We start from the raw sequence: 17,260 nt of genomic DNA, 5'->3' as shown, positions 1-17,260 counted from the left end.
GTCAGCGGGGTCACTGTCGGGCCGCGGCGTCAGGTTCAGTGCGGCAGAGATGTCCTCCGGCGCAGTGACCTTGTGGCCCATCATTGGCTCAGGTGGTCTGCTGCCCGTCATGACTTCTTAGAATCGGTATCATAAGACAGTTTCGGTTCTCATATCAGCTATTTCTAAAGGTCAAAGAAGGGGTCACTCGGGTTCTAATGAGTGTTTCTTCAGGTTCAGGGTACAGAGGAAGGGTCAAACTATCACCAGGGTCATGAAACTACTCCTGGAAATGCCCACAACTCCTACGAAAGCCTTGTCAAATAGGTGTTCTTGGGAGGCGAAATGTCTCATAATATTATACGACCCTAGGATGGCTGGTATTACAAGACACAGCCATATCACATCTCACAACTCCTACGAAAGCCCTGTCAAATATGTGTTCTTGGGCGGCGAAATGTCTCATATACGACCCCAGGATGGCTGGTATTACAAGACACAGCCATATCACATCAGCTATTTCTAAAGGTCAAAGGGGGGGTCAGTCGGGTTCTAATGAGTGTTTCTTCAGGTTCACGGTACAGAGGAAGGGACGCACTACCACCAGTGTCATAAAACTACTCCTGGAAATGCCCACAACTCCTACGAAAGCCTTGTCAAATAGGTGTTCTTGGGCGGCGAAATGTCTTATAATTCGACCCCTATATTCTGAAGGCCCTGGTTCGACTCCCGGTACTCACTGGTGTAGTACATTTCGAGATATATCGTTCACTTTATTATTTGATTATTTATTATTATTTAAAGATTTCGAGTTAATGAAAGTGTACAAAAAATCATATTCTTCCCAGTCATTTATATTTTGATCTTGAAGTTACTTAAAGCCACTCACAACTCCCTTTATATTTATGGTTTCAGAGGGAAAAAAGGAACAATTAAAGCGTATAAATGAACGAATCGGTGAAAACACGAATTTTGCGAAACAATACTAAGCGAATGGACACTAAATGAATGCTTTGTACCTCTGAGATTAAGAAACAGGTGAAAATAATGTCAAAATAAATAATAATTGAGTGACCGATAAAATGAGGAACTTGACGAAAGTGAACTCAAATTAGCCAAAAAATCTAATAATTAGTCACAAGAAATATATGAATGAGTTACCGATAAAATATGAGGAACTTGACGAAACTGAACTCAAATTAGGCAAAAAATCAAATAATCAGTCACAAGAAATATATGAATGAGTTACCGATAAAATATGAGGAACTTAACGAAACTGAACTCAAATTAGCCAAAAATCGAATAATTAGTCACAAGAAATATATGAATGAGTTACCGATAAAATGAGGAACTTGACGAAACTGAACTTAAATTAGCCAAAAATCTAATAATCAGTCACAAGAAATATATAAACGAGTTACCGATAAAATATGATGAACTTAACGAAAGTGAACTCAAATTAGCCAAAAAATCGAATAATCAGTCACAAGAAATATATGAATGAGTTACCGATAAAATGAGGAACTTAACGAAACTGAACTCAAATTAGGCAAAAAATCTAATAATCAGTCACAAGAAATATATGAATGAGTTACCGATAAAATATGATGAACTTAACGAAAGTGAACTCAAATTAGCCAAAAAATCAAATAATTAGTCACAAGAAATATATGAATGAGTTACCGATAAAATATGAAGAACTTGACGAAACTAAACTTAAATTAGGCAAAAAATCTAATAATCAGTCACAAGAAATATATGAATGAGTTACCGATAAAATGAGGAACTTGACGAAACTGAACTCAAATTAGGCAAAAATCGAATAATAATTAGTCACAAGAAATATATGAATGAGTTACCGATAAAATATGAAGAACTTGACGAAACTGAACTTAAATTAGCCAAAAATCTAATAATCAGTCACAAGAAATATATGAATGAGTTACTGATAAAATGAGGAACTTGACGAAACTGAACTCAAATTAGGCAAAAATCGAATAATTAGTCACAAGAAATATATAAACGAGTTACCGATAAAATATGAAGAACTTAACGAAACTGAACTTAAATTAGGCAAAAAATCGAATAATTAGTCACAAGAAATATATAAACGAGTCACCGATAAAATATGAAGAACTTAACGAAACTGAACTTAAATTAGCCAAAAAATCAAATAATCAGTCACAAGAAATATATGAATGAGTTACCGATAAAATATGAAGAACTTGACGAAACTGAACTCAAATTAGGCAAAAATCGAATAATTAGTCACAAGAAATATATGAATGAGTTATCGATGAAAAATGAAGAACTTAACGAAACTGAACTCAAATTAGCCAAAAAATCGAATAATTAGTCACAAGAAATATATGAATGAGTTATCGATGAAAAATGAAGAACTTAACGAAACTGAACTCAAATTAGGCAAAAATCGAATAATTAGTCACAAGAAATATATAAATGAGTTACCGATAAAATATGAAGAACTTAACGAAACTGAACTCAAATTAGGCAAAAATCGAATAATTAGTCACAAGAAATATATAAATGAGTTACCGATGAAATATGAAGAACTTGACGAAACTGAACTCAAATTAGGCAAAAATCGAATAATTAGTCACAAGAAATATATAAATGAGTTACCGATAAAATATGAGGAACTTAACGAAACTGAACTCAAATTAGGAAAAAATCGAATAATTAGTCACAAGAAATATATAAATGAGTTACCGATAAAATATGAGGAACTTAACGAAACTGAACTCAAATTAGGAAAAAATCGAATAATTAGTCACAAGAAATATATAAATGAGTTACCGATAAAATATGAGGAACTTAACGAAACTGAACTCAAATTAGGAAAAAATCGAATAATTAGTCACAAGAAATATATGAATGAGTTATCGATAAAATATGAGGAACTTCACGAAACTGAACTCAAATTAGGAAAAAATCGAATAATCAGTCACAAGAAATATATAAATGAGTTACCGATAAAATATGAGGAACTTCACGAAACTGAACTCAAATTAGGCAAAAAACGAATAATCAGTCACAAGAAATATATGAATGAGTTACCGATAAAATGAGGAACTTGACGAAACTGAACTTAAATTAGCCAAAAAATCGAATAATTAGTCACAAGAAATATATGAATGAGTTATCGATAAAATGAGGAACTTAACAAAACTGAACTCAAATTAGGCAAAAATCGAATAATAATTAGTCACAAGAAATATATAAATGAGTTATCGATAAAATATGAGGAACTTAACGAAACTGAACGCAAATTAGGCAAAAAATCGAATAATCGTCACAAGAAATATATCAATAAGTTACCGATAAAATATGAGGAACTTAACGAAACTGAGCTCAAATTAGGCAAAAATCGAACTTAGATTAAAAAAAGAGAAAAAGAAAAATATGAATAAAATGCAAATAAAATAAACAAAATATATATGAAAGAGGGAAGGGAGAGATGCATATAAATAGATAGGGAAGATATTTAAAAGATGATAGATAGCAAGAGAGAGAGAATGAAAAAAAAAAGAATAGGAGAAAAGAAACAAGGAAAAAAGATCGTAAATGAAGAGAAAATAAGAAAAAAACGAAAGTCAAGAAAAATATAAATGAGAAAAGGAAAAAAAAGGACGAAAAAAAGAAAAAAAGGGAAATATCAATACAGAAAAAAAAGAAAAGAAAAAATAATCCCAATCATCCCCTTCCTTCCCCTCCCCCCTTTCTCTCTTCCCCCACTTTACCCCTCCCTTACACACACACACACACACACACACACACACACACACACACACACACACACACACTCCCCTTTCTCTCCCTTCTCTCTCCTTTTTACCTCCTTCCCCTCCCTTTACTTCCTCTATCCTCCCCTCCTCCTCCTCCTCCTCATACCTCCTTCCTCCCTCCCTCTGCCTTGTCTCCCTTCCTCTTCCTTTCCTCCTCCTCCTTCTCCTCCTCCTCCTTCACATACATAATCTTCTTTCTCTCCCTTTCCTCTTCCTTCCCTTTCCTTCTCCTTCCTCTTCCATTCCTTCCTTCCTTCCTTCCTTCCCTTCTCTTCCTTCCTTCTCTTCTCTTCCTTCCTTCCTTCCCTTCTTCTTCCTTCCTTCCTTTCCCTTCTCTCCCTTCCCTCTTCCTTCCCTTCCTCCTTCCTTCCTTCCCTTCTTCCCTTTCTTCCTCTCTCCCTTCCTCTTCCATTCTTTCCTTCCTTCCCTCCTCTCCTTCCTTCCTTCTCTCTCCTCTCTCTCCTCTCTTCTCTCTCTCTCTCTCTCTCTCTCTCTCTCTCTCTCTCTCTCTCTCTCTCTCTCTCTCTCTCTCCCTCTCCCTCTCTCTCTCTCACACACACACACACACACACACACACACACACACACACACACACACACACACACATACTTCTCCCTTCCCCCCTCCCCCCGCACACACACGCACGCACGCACACTCACCAGGGCGTGGGGCTGGGCCAAGGAGGGGTCGGGCGTGGGCGTGGGGCGGGCGTGGAGTCCTGCAGCGCGCACCGACGCCCGCACAGTCACGTTACCTGCCACGGGCGCACCTGACGAGTAATTAGCCGTGACCACGCCCTCCAGGTAAGACGCGTCCCCAGCCAGGAAGGGGGGCACGCTGACCTGAACCTGGGGGTGAGGGAAGGGGGGAGAGGCGGTTAGTAGGGGGTGGTGGTGTGGGGGGTGAGGTGAGGTGAGAGGGGTGAAAGAAAGGGAAGGGAAGGGAAGGGAGGGGAGGGGAGGGGAGGGGAGGGGAGGGGAGAGAAGGGAAGGAAGGGAAGGAGGAAGGAAGGAAGGAGGGAGGGAGGGGAGAAGGAAGGGAAGGAAAGGAAGGAAGGAAGGAGGAGGGGAGGGGAAGGAGAAGGAAGGGAAGGAAGGAAGGAGGGAAGGGAAGGGAAGGGAGGAGAAGGCGAAGGACGAGTAGGAAGGTAAATGGGTCAGTAGGTAAGGATTAAGGGAAGGGAAGGGAAGGGAAGGGAAGGGGCAAGGGAAGGAAAAAGGGGAACACGGAGACCTGGATAAAGGGGAGGGAAGTGAGAGGTATGTAGGGGACTAATATGTAGGCTTCATGTTGGGGGTTAGACACTAATATGTAGGCTTCATGTTGGCTAGGAATGTGTGGAATGCGTGGTGCAGTATGCTGGTTAAGGCGAGGTCACACAAGGCAGTTTCTCGGGAATTTTGTGCCAAGATTCTAAGTCGGGAATTTTGTGCCAAGATTCTAAGTCGGCTGCATTTAAAGGGACACTCGGTTAAAAAGGGTAGGGAAGGTAGGGGGGAATAGAGGACAGGTAGGTAGGTAAATGGGTTAAGAGGTAAGGATTAGGGGAAGGAGAGAAGGAAAGGGAGGGAGGTAGGAGATATATAAGGTAATGGAGAAAGGGAAACGAGAAGGGAAGGGAAGGGAAGGGAAGGGGATGGAAGGGAAGGGAAGGGATGGGAACGGGAAGGAAGGGAAGGACAGGGAAGAGAAGGAAAGGAAAGGGAGAGGAAGGGAAGGGAAGGGAAAGGAAGGGAAAGGAAGGGAAGGAAAGGAAAGGGAAAGGAAGGGAAGGAAGGGAGAGAAGAATAGGAAGGAAGGAAAAGTATTGAAAAAAGAAGGAAGGAAAGAAGGAAAGAAGGAATAAAAAGAATGAAAGGAGAAAAGAAAGGAAAGGAAGGAAGGAAGGAAAAGTTATGGAAAGGTAGAAATTAGAGGAAGTGAAGGAAAGGGGCGGGAGGAGGAGGGGGAAGGGAGGAAAGGAAGAAGGGAGAGAAGGAGGGAGGAGAGAGAGAAGAAAGTAGGGAGGGTGAGAAAAAAATGCCGACCGTGGGAAAATAGAAGCGTGGGAACGAGAGAGAGAGAGAGAGAGAGAGAGAGAGATTTATATCCTAATACAAACCTGAATGGCCTTCCCCTGCTCTCTCTCTCTCTCTCGATTCATTCTGTCAACGCATTTTTCTCTCTCAAATTTCATACCAAGTATTTTCTCTCTATGTTTCCTCCTCCTCCTCCTCCTCCTCCTCCTCCTCCTCCTCCTCCTCCTCCTCCTCCTCCTCCTCCTCCTCCTCCTCCTCCTCTTCCTCCTCCTCCTGGTAAGTGGGCGATTAACAAAGATAAATGAGCAGCTAATTTTCACTCAAATGAGATGAAGATTAGAGGAGGAGGAGGAGGAGGAGGAGGAAGGAAGGAGAAAGAAGAGGATAATAAGAGACCACACATTAAGAAAAAAAATAACAATAATAATAATAATAATAATAATAATAATAATAATAATAATAATAATAATAATAATAATAATAATAATAATGAGAAAAACAGAATATAATTGAATTGAGAGAGAGAGAGAGAGAGAGAGAGAGAGAGAGAGAGAGAGAGAGAGAGAGACTATTGAGTTTAAAATTCTTTGACTGGACGCAAAATTTTGTTATCCTCCTCCTCCTCCTCCTCTTCCTCCTCTTTTCTTCCTCCTCCTCCTCCTCCTCTCTCTCTCTCTCTCTCTCTCTCTCTCTCTCTCTCTCTCTCTCTCTCTCTCTCTCATTAATCACACAAGCCCTCCATCAAACCGCAAATTCCCTCCCTCCTCAATTTTTCTCTCCCTTACTTTCCTCCATTTTCTTTTTCTCTCCTTGAATTATTGCCTCTCTCTCTCTCTCTCTCTCTCTCTCTCTCTCTCTCTCTCTCTCTCTCTCTCTCTCTCTCTCTCTCTCTCTCTCTCTCGGTTGGTCGCTGATTTATTGTAGAGATACACGCAGATTTCTCTCTCTCTCTCTCTCTCTCTCTCTCTCTCTCTCTCTCTCTCTCTCTCTCTCTCTTCTATCTATTTTCCCTCTCTTATTCCTCCTCCTTCTCCTCCTCCTCCTCCTCCCCTCTTCCTTTTCCTCCTCCTCCTCCTCCTCCTTTTCCTTTCTTCTCCTTCCCTTCCCTTCCCGTCCTTCCCTCCTCCCCTTCCTTCTCTTCATTCTTCCCTTCTTTTCCTTCTCATTCCTTTCCTTTTCTCCCGTTTTCCTTACTCCTTTCCTCCTTACGCCTGACCTCCTCAGTCTCGCCTGACCTCCTCAGTCTCGCCTGACCTCCTCAAAGGGACAGACGTTGACCTTGCTGCTGCTGCGGCATCAAACCTTAACCTTGCTTTTCACCTCGTCTGGTGAAACGACACTTGTTATTTTGTGTGTGAATCGACCTGTGTGTTACATTTAACGTCACAACTTTTGAAATCCGTTCATCCACGTTTTAATTAACCGTTACTTAAATAGGCCCGTACGCCTTCTCAGAAATCGAACGACTAACTGTGCTTGTTTACTTTTCTGATTTAGCACCACTCAACTTAATTAATTAACGTCTAACTCAGTGCTGTGACGCGTCTAACTAGTGTTTGAAGTGTTGCGAGGATTACCTTACAGTGAGAGGACTTCCTTGCTGAGCTGAGCGGTTAAGTTATATATCGACTTTTTTTGTGTTTCCTGTCTTTCCTCAGTAGGATTACAACTGCACGACCTAACACAGCACCCAGTGAAAGACAGTGAGCTTCTTGTGTCTAACTAACGTAGAAAATCTGTCACTAACGTAGAAGTACAAAGCTTGACCCGTATACCAGCACACCTGTTTTGAAAAGGAGGAAAAGTTTAATCCCCCAGAGAATTTTAATCCCGGAGGGAAAACACGTGTGGGCCCTCATAGACGCCACACCTCAAACTCTCCCGCGTGACTCGACCGATTTAAAGCCGCCTCCTTCCAGGTGTTGACCTTAGTCCACGCGGATACAAAATTCATCTTAACTGTAAAGCACACAATTATATCGTCTTGCAACAGTAAATAAAAATTAAAAAAAGAAGTAATCATGCCGTCCAACTATTTCAATTGCTGTAATTGTTCAAAGAAATATGCTGCGATTCATTACCAAGCCAGCGACTCGATGTGTAGGTACTGTGTCTTAGACTTACGTATTCAGGCACTACAAACAACCAACGAGGATCTACAACGCTCCAATGCGTTGATCTGGGACACCATGATGGCCTTCCCTCAACTCCCTACTCCTCATTCTTCTTCTTCTTCTTCTTTCCCCGCCCTTCCTACTCCAGCTTCCTCCTCCTCAAACTCATATTCTGACGTTCTGACCCAATTACATACCTCCTCCTCCTCCTCTGCCTCGCCTGAACCCGCCTCCATCCTTATTCCTTCCGCCCCATCCACCTCCCTTGCTACCTCATCCACTCCCACTCTCGTCTCCCTTCACCAACATTGACTCCTCCCCTATCCTCATCACCACTCCATCTTCCCTTCCACCTCCAACACGATCTCCTCTGCCTCGCCTCAACCACCCCACCTCTGCAACGCCTGATCCTGCCACCCTTACCATTCCTTCTACTCCATCCACCTCCTTCCTACCCCATCCACCTCCATCCACAGTACCACTCCCCTTTCTCCCGCTCTCCTTCCTCTCCCTCCAACACCCTTGACTCCTCCCTATCCTCATCATCACTCCATCCTCCACTTCCACCTCCAACACGAACACAACCACCGCCTCCTCCTCCACTTCTGATACCACATCTCCCTCCATCCACACCTCACCCTCCACCCTTTCCCAACCACCAACTACTATCACCACCACCACTTCCAAACCCACCTTAGCCCGCGCTCCCGCTTGTACCGCGCCCTTCCAGAAGAAATAACAAGACCATTCTACCAGCTGTCACATGTACGAACCAGACGCTGTTTCCTGGTATGGGCAAACTAACTACTAGAGTCAATTTAGTTGGAGACAGTGTGGTGAGAGGCCAACTTACGGAGTTTTGTGGTCGGAATACGTTGACACGGCAGCGTTTCTGTATCCCCGGAGCCAAACTGGACGATATTGAATCAGCTGTCGATGCAGTTTCAGTAAATGCGAAGGACGACACAGTGTATCTGATACATGCTGGAACCAACGAAATTCAGTAAACTCAAATTCAGGACCTGTTAGCAAAATACCGTCAAGTCATTCGGAAATACAAGACCAAGTCCCTCACATCATCGTCTCTGGAATTCTACCGAGAGTCAATACGTTCGCCGGATACAACAACAGTAAAGCGTACGGCGTCAACACTAGTCTAAAGCAGTTATGTAACGATGAAGGCGTAGGGTTCACGAACGCATGGCATCACTTCAACCAGCGCCCAGATTTGTTTTGGGAGGACGGACTCCACTTGAACGAGGTTGGTTAGGCTAGTCTAGGACTGCTCCTGAACGATGCAGTTGAAAGCTTCTCGAAAAGCTATTCAAAAAACTGGAGGCGAGGGCAAGGCAAAGGCAACCCTTGATCAACCGAACCGTAGCGTCGATGCGGCTTGCAAGAAACTGTGTAACCAACGACGCCTCCGACAAGCGAACTCATTCAACACGACGCGGCCAAACCAGTAGTCACATTTCCATTTTGTACACAAATGCACGCAGTCTGTTACCCAAAAAGGACGAAATTAGGGCGTATATTGCAACTGAGAAACCAGATGTGGTAGCCATCACAGAGACTTGGGCCAACTCTGCACATCTAGTATCTGAACTGTCATTTCCCGGGTACGAAAGCTTCCAAAAAAATCCAATGCACAAGAAAGGAGGAGGAGTAATTTGCTACGTAAAAAGTACGCTCCCTGCCATAAAAATAGACAAACAGGACGCAGAGAATTACGACTCCGTCTATGTGGAAATAACTGCGAATAATAAGAAACTAACACTTGCGACCGTATACAGGCCTCCAAAACAACAGGCAGCCGACGACACTGCCCTGTACGAAGAGCTTCACTTTAACACAAAGTAAACAAGCAATAATAATTGGGGACTTTAATTGCCCTAACATTGACTGGGGACAATTGACTGGAGATCAAGAGGGTAACAGGCTTATAGAAATGGTGGAGGATTCGTTCCTCACTCAAGTTGTAACTCAACCAACAAGAGAAAACAATCTGCTGGATCTGGTATTAGTAAGCGACCCCGACCTCATTCGCGATTGTGAAGTTGGTGAAAAAATTAACGGTTGCGATCACCACTTAATCCGTTTCAATGTCAACATAAGTCACAAACTCGTAGACAATCCGTCAGTGATACCAGACTACAAAAGCAAATTTCAACCTAGCCCGTGAGCTGCTTCCTCTGCGACCTGGGACCAACTTCACCTAACCGACAATACAATCGACAACGTGTGAACAACTTCAAAGATAAGCTTTTGGGAGTAGAAAAGGCTACAGTGCCGACGAAACCCAGGCGAGTAAATGGTGCCGTAGATCCACCGTGGATGACCAGAGAAATAAAAAGGGCGGTAAACTTAAAAAAAAGGAATTATAACCTAATGAAAGAGAATGACACGGCCGAAGCCCGTACTCAGTACCACAACAGCCTCAGAGCTTGTCGCACCCTTATTCGGAGTAGTAAACGCAACTACGAACAACAAATAGCGCGTGACATCAAGACAAACTCGAAAAAATTCTTCACATACATCAGATCGAAAAAGAAAGTAAAATCCAATATTGGTCCCCTGACAGACGAGACTGGAGCTGCAACTCAGGACAGTAAACAGATGGCCAGAATCCTCAACAGTAACTTCGCATCCGTATTCACAGTCGAGAACATCGAAACCATGCCCGAGAACCCTGACCCGCCGAGGGGAATCACGCCCTGAAAATTGACTCAATATGCGACCAAGAAGTGAAAGAGTATTTGGATAAACTCGACACGAACAAGTCAACAGGACCTGACGGTTTGTCCCCGCGGTTATTAAAAGAGCTTAAACAACAAATACTTCAGCCACTCACTAACATATTCAACCAGTCTGTTCAATTGAAAAAGGTCCCGGAAGACTGGAAGATGGCGAACGTAACACCAATTTTCAAAAAAGGAGACAAAAGCGTTGCATTAAACTACAGGCCCATAAGTTTGACATCAGTGGCAGGAAAAATACTCGAAAAGATTATTAGAGACAAACTTGTTAAGTTTCTAGAAGACAATAATGTAATCTCCGACACCCAGCATGGCTTCAGAAACAAGCGCTCCTGCCTAACGAATTTATTAGACTTCTTCCAAGGTATATATAAGAACTGGGATGCCCACATCCCCAGTGATGTTATATACCTTGACTTTCAGAAAGCCTTCGACAAGGTACCGCACGAGCGACTCCTTAAGAAACTGCACTCGGCGGGCATTGGAGCCAATCTGATCGCGTGGATAAGAGATTGGCTCACCGACAGAAAACAACGAGTACTACTCAACGGACAGCCTTCCGATTGGCTTCCAGTCACTAGTGGAGTGCCTCAAGGGTCAGTGCTGGGACCCATTCTCTTCATCATATATATCAACGACCTCGAATCAGGACTGAAATCCACAATATCGAAATTTGCTGATGACACTAAGGTGGGGGGAAAGGCCCTCACAAAGACCGACTGCGAAATCATTCAGAAAGACCTCAATCACATTATCGAATGGTCGGAAAAATGGCAAATGTCCTTTAATGTTGACAAATGCAAAGTCATGCACATTGGGTCCAGAAATAGTAACCACACATACATCATGAATGGGAGACCTCTGCAAGCGATGCAGGAGGAAAAGGATCTTGGAGTCACTATCAGCAGTGACCTGAAACACGCGAATCACTGTAAGCATACAACAAAGCCAACACTATGCTCGGGTTCATAGCGAGGAACTTCAGTGTAAAACGCCAGACGTGATGCTATCCTTGTATAATTCCATGGTAAGACCGCACCTCGAGTATGCAGTACAGTTCTGGTCTCCTAATTACAGAAAGGACATTGATTTACTGGAAAGGATTCAACGACGCGCCACGAAAATGATACCAACCTTAAGGGCTCAACCGTACGAGGAACGACTCAAGCGACTCAATCTCTTTACATTGGAGAAAAGACGCCTACGAGGAGATATGATTCAAGTCTTCAAGTATCTAAAAAATTCAATAACGTCGATTACTCCAATTTCTTTGAATTGCAAACCAACCTAAGAACTAGAAATAACGGTTTACCCATTCAGTCTAGTCGATGTAACACAGACATCGGAAGGAGTTTCTTTTCAAACCGAGTCATCCGTCACTGGAACAATCTTCCTTCAGAAGTAGTAAATGCGAATACTATCAACTCCTTCAAATATAGAATCGACCGTCACTTCGCTGCGTCGGGAGTAAACTGAATATTGAGTTGCTTTCATCTGCTCCTCAATATCGAGGCGCTTTCATCTGCTCCTCAATGTCGAGGTGCTTTCATCTGCTCCCCAGGCCCCAGGCTGTCGAGCAGATTAAATCACCAAAGCGGGCAACCTCGTAATGAGCCAATAGGCTTTCTGTTGCCTGCGTTTCCACGTTTCCATGTTTCCCATTCTCTTCCTCCTCCTCTCCCATCCTCCTCCTCCTACTCCCATCTCTTCCTCTCCCATCCTCCTCCTACTCCCATCTCTTCCTCTCCCATCCTCCTCCTCCTCCTCCTACTCCCATCTCTTCCTCTCCCATCCTCCTCCTCCTCCTCCTACTCCCATCTCTTCCTCTCCCATCCTTCTCCTCCTCACATCTCTTCCTCTCCCATCCTCCTCCTCCTCCTCCTCCCATCTTTTCCTATAACCTCCTCCTCCTCCTCCTCCTCCCATCTTTTCCTCTAACCTCTTCCTCCTCCTCCTCCTCCTCCTCCTCATGCCGTCCTCACCTCAAAGCGTGGCGCCGTGAAGGGCTCCACCGTGAAGGCGTGTTGTGTGAAGGTGTTGGTTGCCTCGACGCGGATGACCCACGACCCGAACTCCGGCTCACGGCTCAGGGGGAAGCTCAGGGACACGGGGCCTTCGCGACACTGCGGGAGAGGTACGTTAAGTTAGGTTAGGTTGGGTGAGGTGAGGGTAGGTTAGGTCAGTTTTAGGTTAGATTAAGATTGTTTCATGTTCCAATAGGTTAGGTTTAGATAGTTTCAGGTCACGAGAGGTTAGGTTAGATTAGGTTAGGTTAGGTGAGGTTTTAAGATAGGTTAGCAGACTTTGCTGTGAGGATGGGGATTGTTTTGTTGTTCCAATAGGTTAGGTTTAGATAGTTTCAGGTCACGAGAGGTTAGGTTAGATTAGGTTAGGTTAGGTGAGGTTAGGTTAGGTGAGGTCAGTTTTAAGATAGATTAAGATAGTTTCAGGTCACGATAGGTTAGGTTAGGTCAGTTTTAAGTGATAGAGAAGGAGGTTAGATTATTTTAGGTCAGTTTTAGGTTAGGTTAAGATAGTTTTAGGTCACAATAGGTTAGATTAAGATAGTTTCAGGTTCCAATAGGTTAGGTTTAGATAGTTTCAGGTCACGATAGGTTAGGTAAGATTAGGTTAGGTGAGGTGAGGTTAGGTTAGGTTAGGTCAGTTTCAGCTTAGATTTAGATAGCTTCAGGTCACGATAGGTTAGGTAAGATAAGGTTAGGTGAGGTGAGGTTAGGTTAGGTTAGGTTAGGTCAGTTTCAGCTTAGATTCAGATAGCTTCAGGTCACGATAGGTTAGGTCAGGTCAGTTTTAAGTTAGCTTTAGCAAGTTTAAGGTTCCAACAGGTTAGGTTAGGTTAGTTGAGGTGCGTTAGGTTAGGGTGTAAGGGGTGAATTAGCGGAGAGTAAGGGGTAGGGAATGGGGATTAGGGGTGTTATGAGGTGCTTATTTAGGGGGTGAGGGGTGGGAAGAGAATGGGGAATGGGAAGATGTGGGGCTAGGGGGTGAATTAATGGGAGGAAGGGGAGAGAGAGGGGAGAGAGAGAGAGAGAGAGAGAGAGAGAGAGAGAGAGAGAGAGAGAGAGAGAGAGAGAGAGAGAGAGAGAGAGAGAGAGAGAGAAACAAACTACGAAACACCAACAACAAAACAAATAAAAAAAAGTTAGTATAGGAATGAAAAGGGAAAGGAAGGACACACACACACACACGCACACACACACACACACACACACACACACACACACACACGCAAATTCACCCAGCTAGCCATTCCTCCCTCCCCCCACACATACACATCCCCCCCATCCACAACCCCCTTACATATACCCCCCACACATACCCATACTGCCCATCACCCCCCCATAACACCCCTTCCTCCACCCCCCCCACACACACAGACACACACCCTTCCCCCATACCTATAACCCCCTACATTTCACTCCCCCATTCTTCAACCCCCACATAAATCCCCCCCCATACATCCATAACCCCTTCCCCTCCCCCCACGCTCACATACCCATACATTCACCCCCTCCCCATACACCTTTCCCCCATACCTATAACCCCCTACATTTCACTCCCCCATTCTTCAACCCCCACATAAATCCACAACCCTTCCTCCCCCCCCCACACCCACCCATACATTCCCCCACACACACCCTTCCTTCCCCCAACACTCTCCTCTACCCTAACATGCCCCACCCACACAACCACCCCCTCACATACAAGCAAACACCCCCACTACACCATTCTTCCTTTCCCCCACACACCCCTTTCCTCCTATACCCCTCCCCTAACTCTCTCCCCTCCCCCGCTTCACCCCCACACACCCACCTGCCGAGACAACCACCGCCGCACCAACACGCCGGAGGGGCTGAGAATGAACACGTCCACGGAGTCTTCGACCATCTTGACGGCCGTGTCCAGCGCCACCACGCGGAACAGCACTGTGGGGGGAAGAAAACGGAAGCGTCAGAGAAAATGGGAAGCTGAAGGAAAATGGGAGAGGGTGAGAGAAAACGGGAAGGTGAAGGAAAATGGGAACTGGGCTGTAGGTGAGAGAAAACGGGAGGGTGAAGGAAAACGGGAACTGGACTGTAGGTGAGAGAAAACGGAAAGGTGAAGGAAAATGGGAACTGGGCTGTAGGTGAGAGAAAACGGGAGGGTGAAGGAAAACGGGAAGGGGAAGGAAAATGGGGACTGGGCTGTAGGTGAGAGAAAACGGGAGGGTGAGAGAAAACGGGAGGGTGAGAGAAAACGGGAGGGTGAGAGAAAACGGGTGAAGGAAAATGGGAATTGATGTATAGGTGAGAGAAAATGGGAGGATGATAGAAAACGGAAGGATGAGAAAATGGGAACCGATCTGTAGGTGGGAGAATAATGGAGAAATCAGCTTCCTCGAGGTTGGGCGTTCTGCATCGTCTCCGCCAGTTCTTTTCCCCCGCGTAGATGCTATCCATATACAGGGGCCTTGTCCGTCCTCGTCTGGAGTATGCATCTCACGTATGGGGGGTGGGGGGTGGGTTGGGGGGGGCCTCCACACACATTTTCGTCTCATCAGCTCTCCTCCTCTTTCTGACAGTCTTCTACCTCTTAAATTCCGCCGCCATGTTGCCTCTCTGTCTATCTTCTACCGATATTTTCACGCTGACTGCTCTTCAGAACTTGCTAACTGCATGCCTCCCCCCTCCCGCGGCCCCGCTGCACACGACTTTCCACTCTTGCTCATCCCTATACTGTCCAAATTCCTTATGCAAGAATAAATAAGCACCTTCATTCTTTCATCTCTTTTACTGGTAAGCTCCAAAACAGCCTCCCTTCGTCTGTATTTCCTCCTGCCTACGACTTGAGCTATTTCGAGAGGAGAGTATCAGGACAACTCTCATCCCGAAACTGACCTCTCTTCTGGCCTCTTTCTTTTCTCTTTAACTGGAGCAACGCCCAGTGCTTTTTTTTCTATTTTGTTTTGTTTTTTTTCCCTTGCGCTGCCTCCCTCGCTGTAAAAAAAACATTTCCTTCCTTCTCTCCCTTTCCCCGACCACACTCCTTCACCTTTTAATTTTTCCCCTCTCTCCAGCTTTCCAATAAATCACTTTCCTATTCCTTTCCTTAATCCTTCCATCCCTCCAATCTTTCTGTCTTTCAATCTTTCTCTCCCTCTTCCCTCCCCTCCCCATTCCTCCTTCCCTTTTTTACCTACCCATCTCTTCCTCTCTCTCTCCCCTCCCCCTCCCTTTTCTTCCTTAACTTCTTCTCCTCCCCTTCCCTTCCCTTTTCTTTCCTACCTATCTCTTCCTCTCTCTCTCTCCCCTCCCCCTCCCTTTTCTTCCTTAATTTCTCCTCCTCCCCTTTCCTTCCCTTTTTTTACCTACCAACCTCTTCCTCTCTCTCTCCCCTCCCCTTCCCTTTTCTTCCTTAACCTCTCCTCCCCTTCCCTTCCCTTTTTTTACCTACCAACCTCTTCCTCTCTCTCTCCCCTCCCCTTCCCTTTTCTTCCCTAACTTCTCCTCCTCCCCTTCCTTTCCCTTTCCCTCCCTTTTTTACCTACAATCTTCTTCTCTCTCCCCTCCCCTACCCTCCCCTTCCCTTTTCTTTCCTTACTTCTCCTCCTCCCCTTTCCTTCCCTTTTTTTTACCTACCCATCTCTTCTTCTCCTTCTCTCCCCTCCCTTTCCTTCCCCTTCCCTTCTCTATTCCCCTTCCCTACCTCCCCTTCCCTACCTTTCTTACCTTTTATACCCTACCTATCTCTTCCTCCCCTTCCCCTTCCTTCCCTTCCTACCCTTACCTCCCCACCTTCCCCTCTCCCCATCCCTATATCCCTACCTCCTCCTCTTCCCCTTCCCTTCCCTTCGCTTCGCTGCCTAACCTTCCGTCCCCATCTCCTCTCTTCCCTTCCCTTCCCTACCTTTCTTTACCTCCTCTTTCCCTTCCCTTCCCTACACCCCACCTCCTAAACCCTTCCCGGCCCCTTCCATATCTTTCCTTACCCCCTCCTCTCCAACCCCTTCCTTTCCCCTCCCCTTTCCTCCCCTTCCCTTCTTCTCCCCATCCCTTCCCTTCCCTTTGCTATCTAACTTTGCCTACCCATCTTCTCTTTCCTTCCTCTCATCTCTCCTCCCTCCCTTACCTTACCTCCTCCTCCCCTTCTCTCCCCTCCCTTCCCTCTTTCCTCCATTCATCTGTTGTGTCTCCGTTTCCTCCATTTCTCTTTCCTTCTATCTTTCCTTTTTTCTCTCCCTCCTTCCCTCTCTTCCTTCTCCTTTCCGTATTTTCTCTCCCTCCTCTCTTCTTCCCTTCCTTCTCCTTTCCCTACTTTCTCTCCCTCCTTTTCTCTCTTCTTTCGTTTCCTCTCCTTTTCTTACTTTCTCTCCCTTGCTATCTCTTTCTTCCTCCTCCTTCCTTCCATATCCATTACTCTTTCCTCCATATCCGTTTTTCTCTCCCTCCTTTCCTCTCTTCCTCAATTCCTTCTACTTTTCTTGCTTTCTCTCTCCCTTCCCTCTCCATTTCTCTTTCCTCCTTTCCCTTCTTTATCTCCCTTTCCCTCTCTTCCTCCCTTCCTCCCTCCGCTGACCTCTTTCTTC

The 17,260-nt window shown here is 45.0% G+C and overlaps 1 protein-coding gene across 1 annotated transcript in view; it reads right to left on the bottom strand.

Moving 5' to 3' along the window:
- Nucleotides 1-4,431: 4,431 nt before the first annotated feature.
- Nucleotides 4,432-17,260, bottom strand: part of LOC126990291 (CD109 antigen-like) — a gene marked incomplete at both ends in the record, with an annotated part of 39,371 nt that continues 26,542 nt past the window's right edge. The window contains 3 exon segments of the mRNA XM_050848854.1: nucleotides 4,432-4,634; nucleotides 12,657-12,797; nucleotides 14,509-14,621. Coding sequence (XP_050704811.1) covers nucleotides 4,432-4,634; nucleotides 12,657-12,797; nucleotides 14,509-14,621 — 457 coding nt within the window.

Source organism: Eriocheir sinensis, unplaced genomic scaffold (assembly GCF_024679095.1).
Source record: "Eriocheir sinensis breed Jianghai 21 unplaced genomic scaffold, ASM2467909v1 Scaffold1527, whole genome shotgun sequence".
Classification (NCBI taxonomy): domain Eukaryota; kingdom Metazoa; phylum Arthropoda; class Malacostraca; order Decapoda; family Varunidae; genus Eriocheir; species Eriocheir sinensis.
Note: the sequence above shows the minus strand (reverse complement) of the source record. Positions and strands in the feature narration are given on the sequence as shown.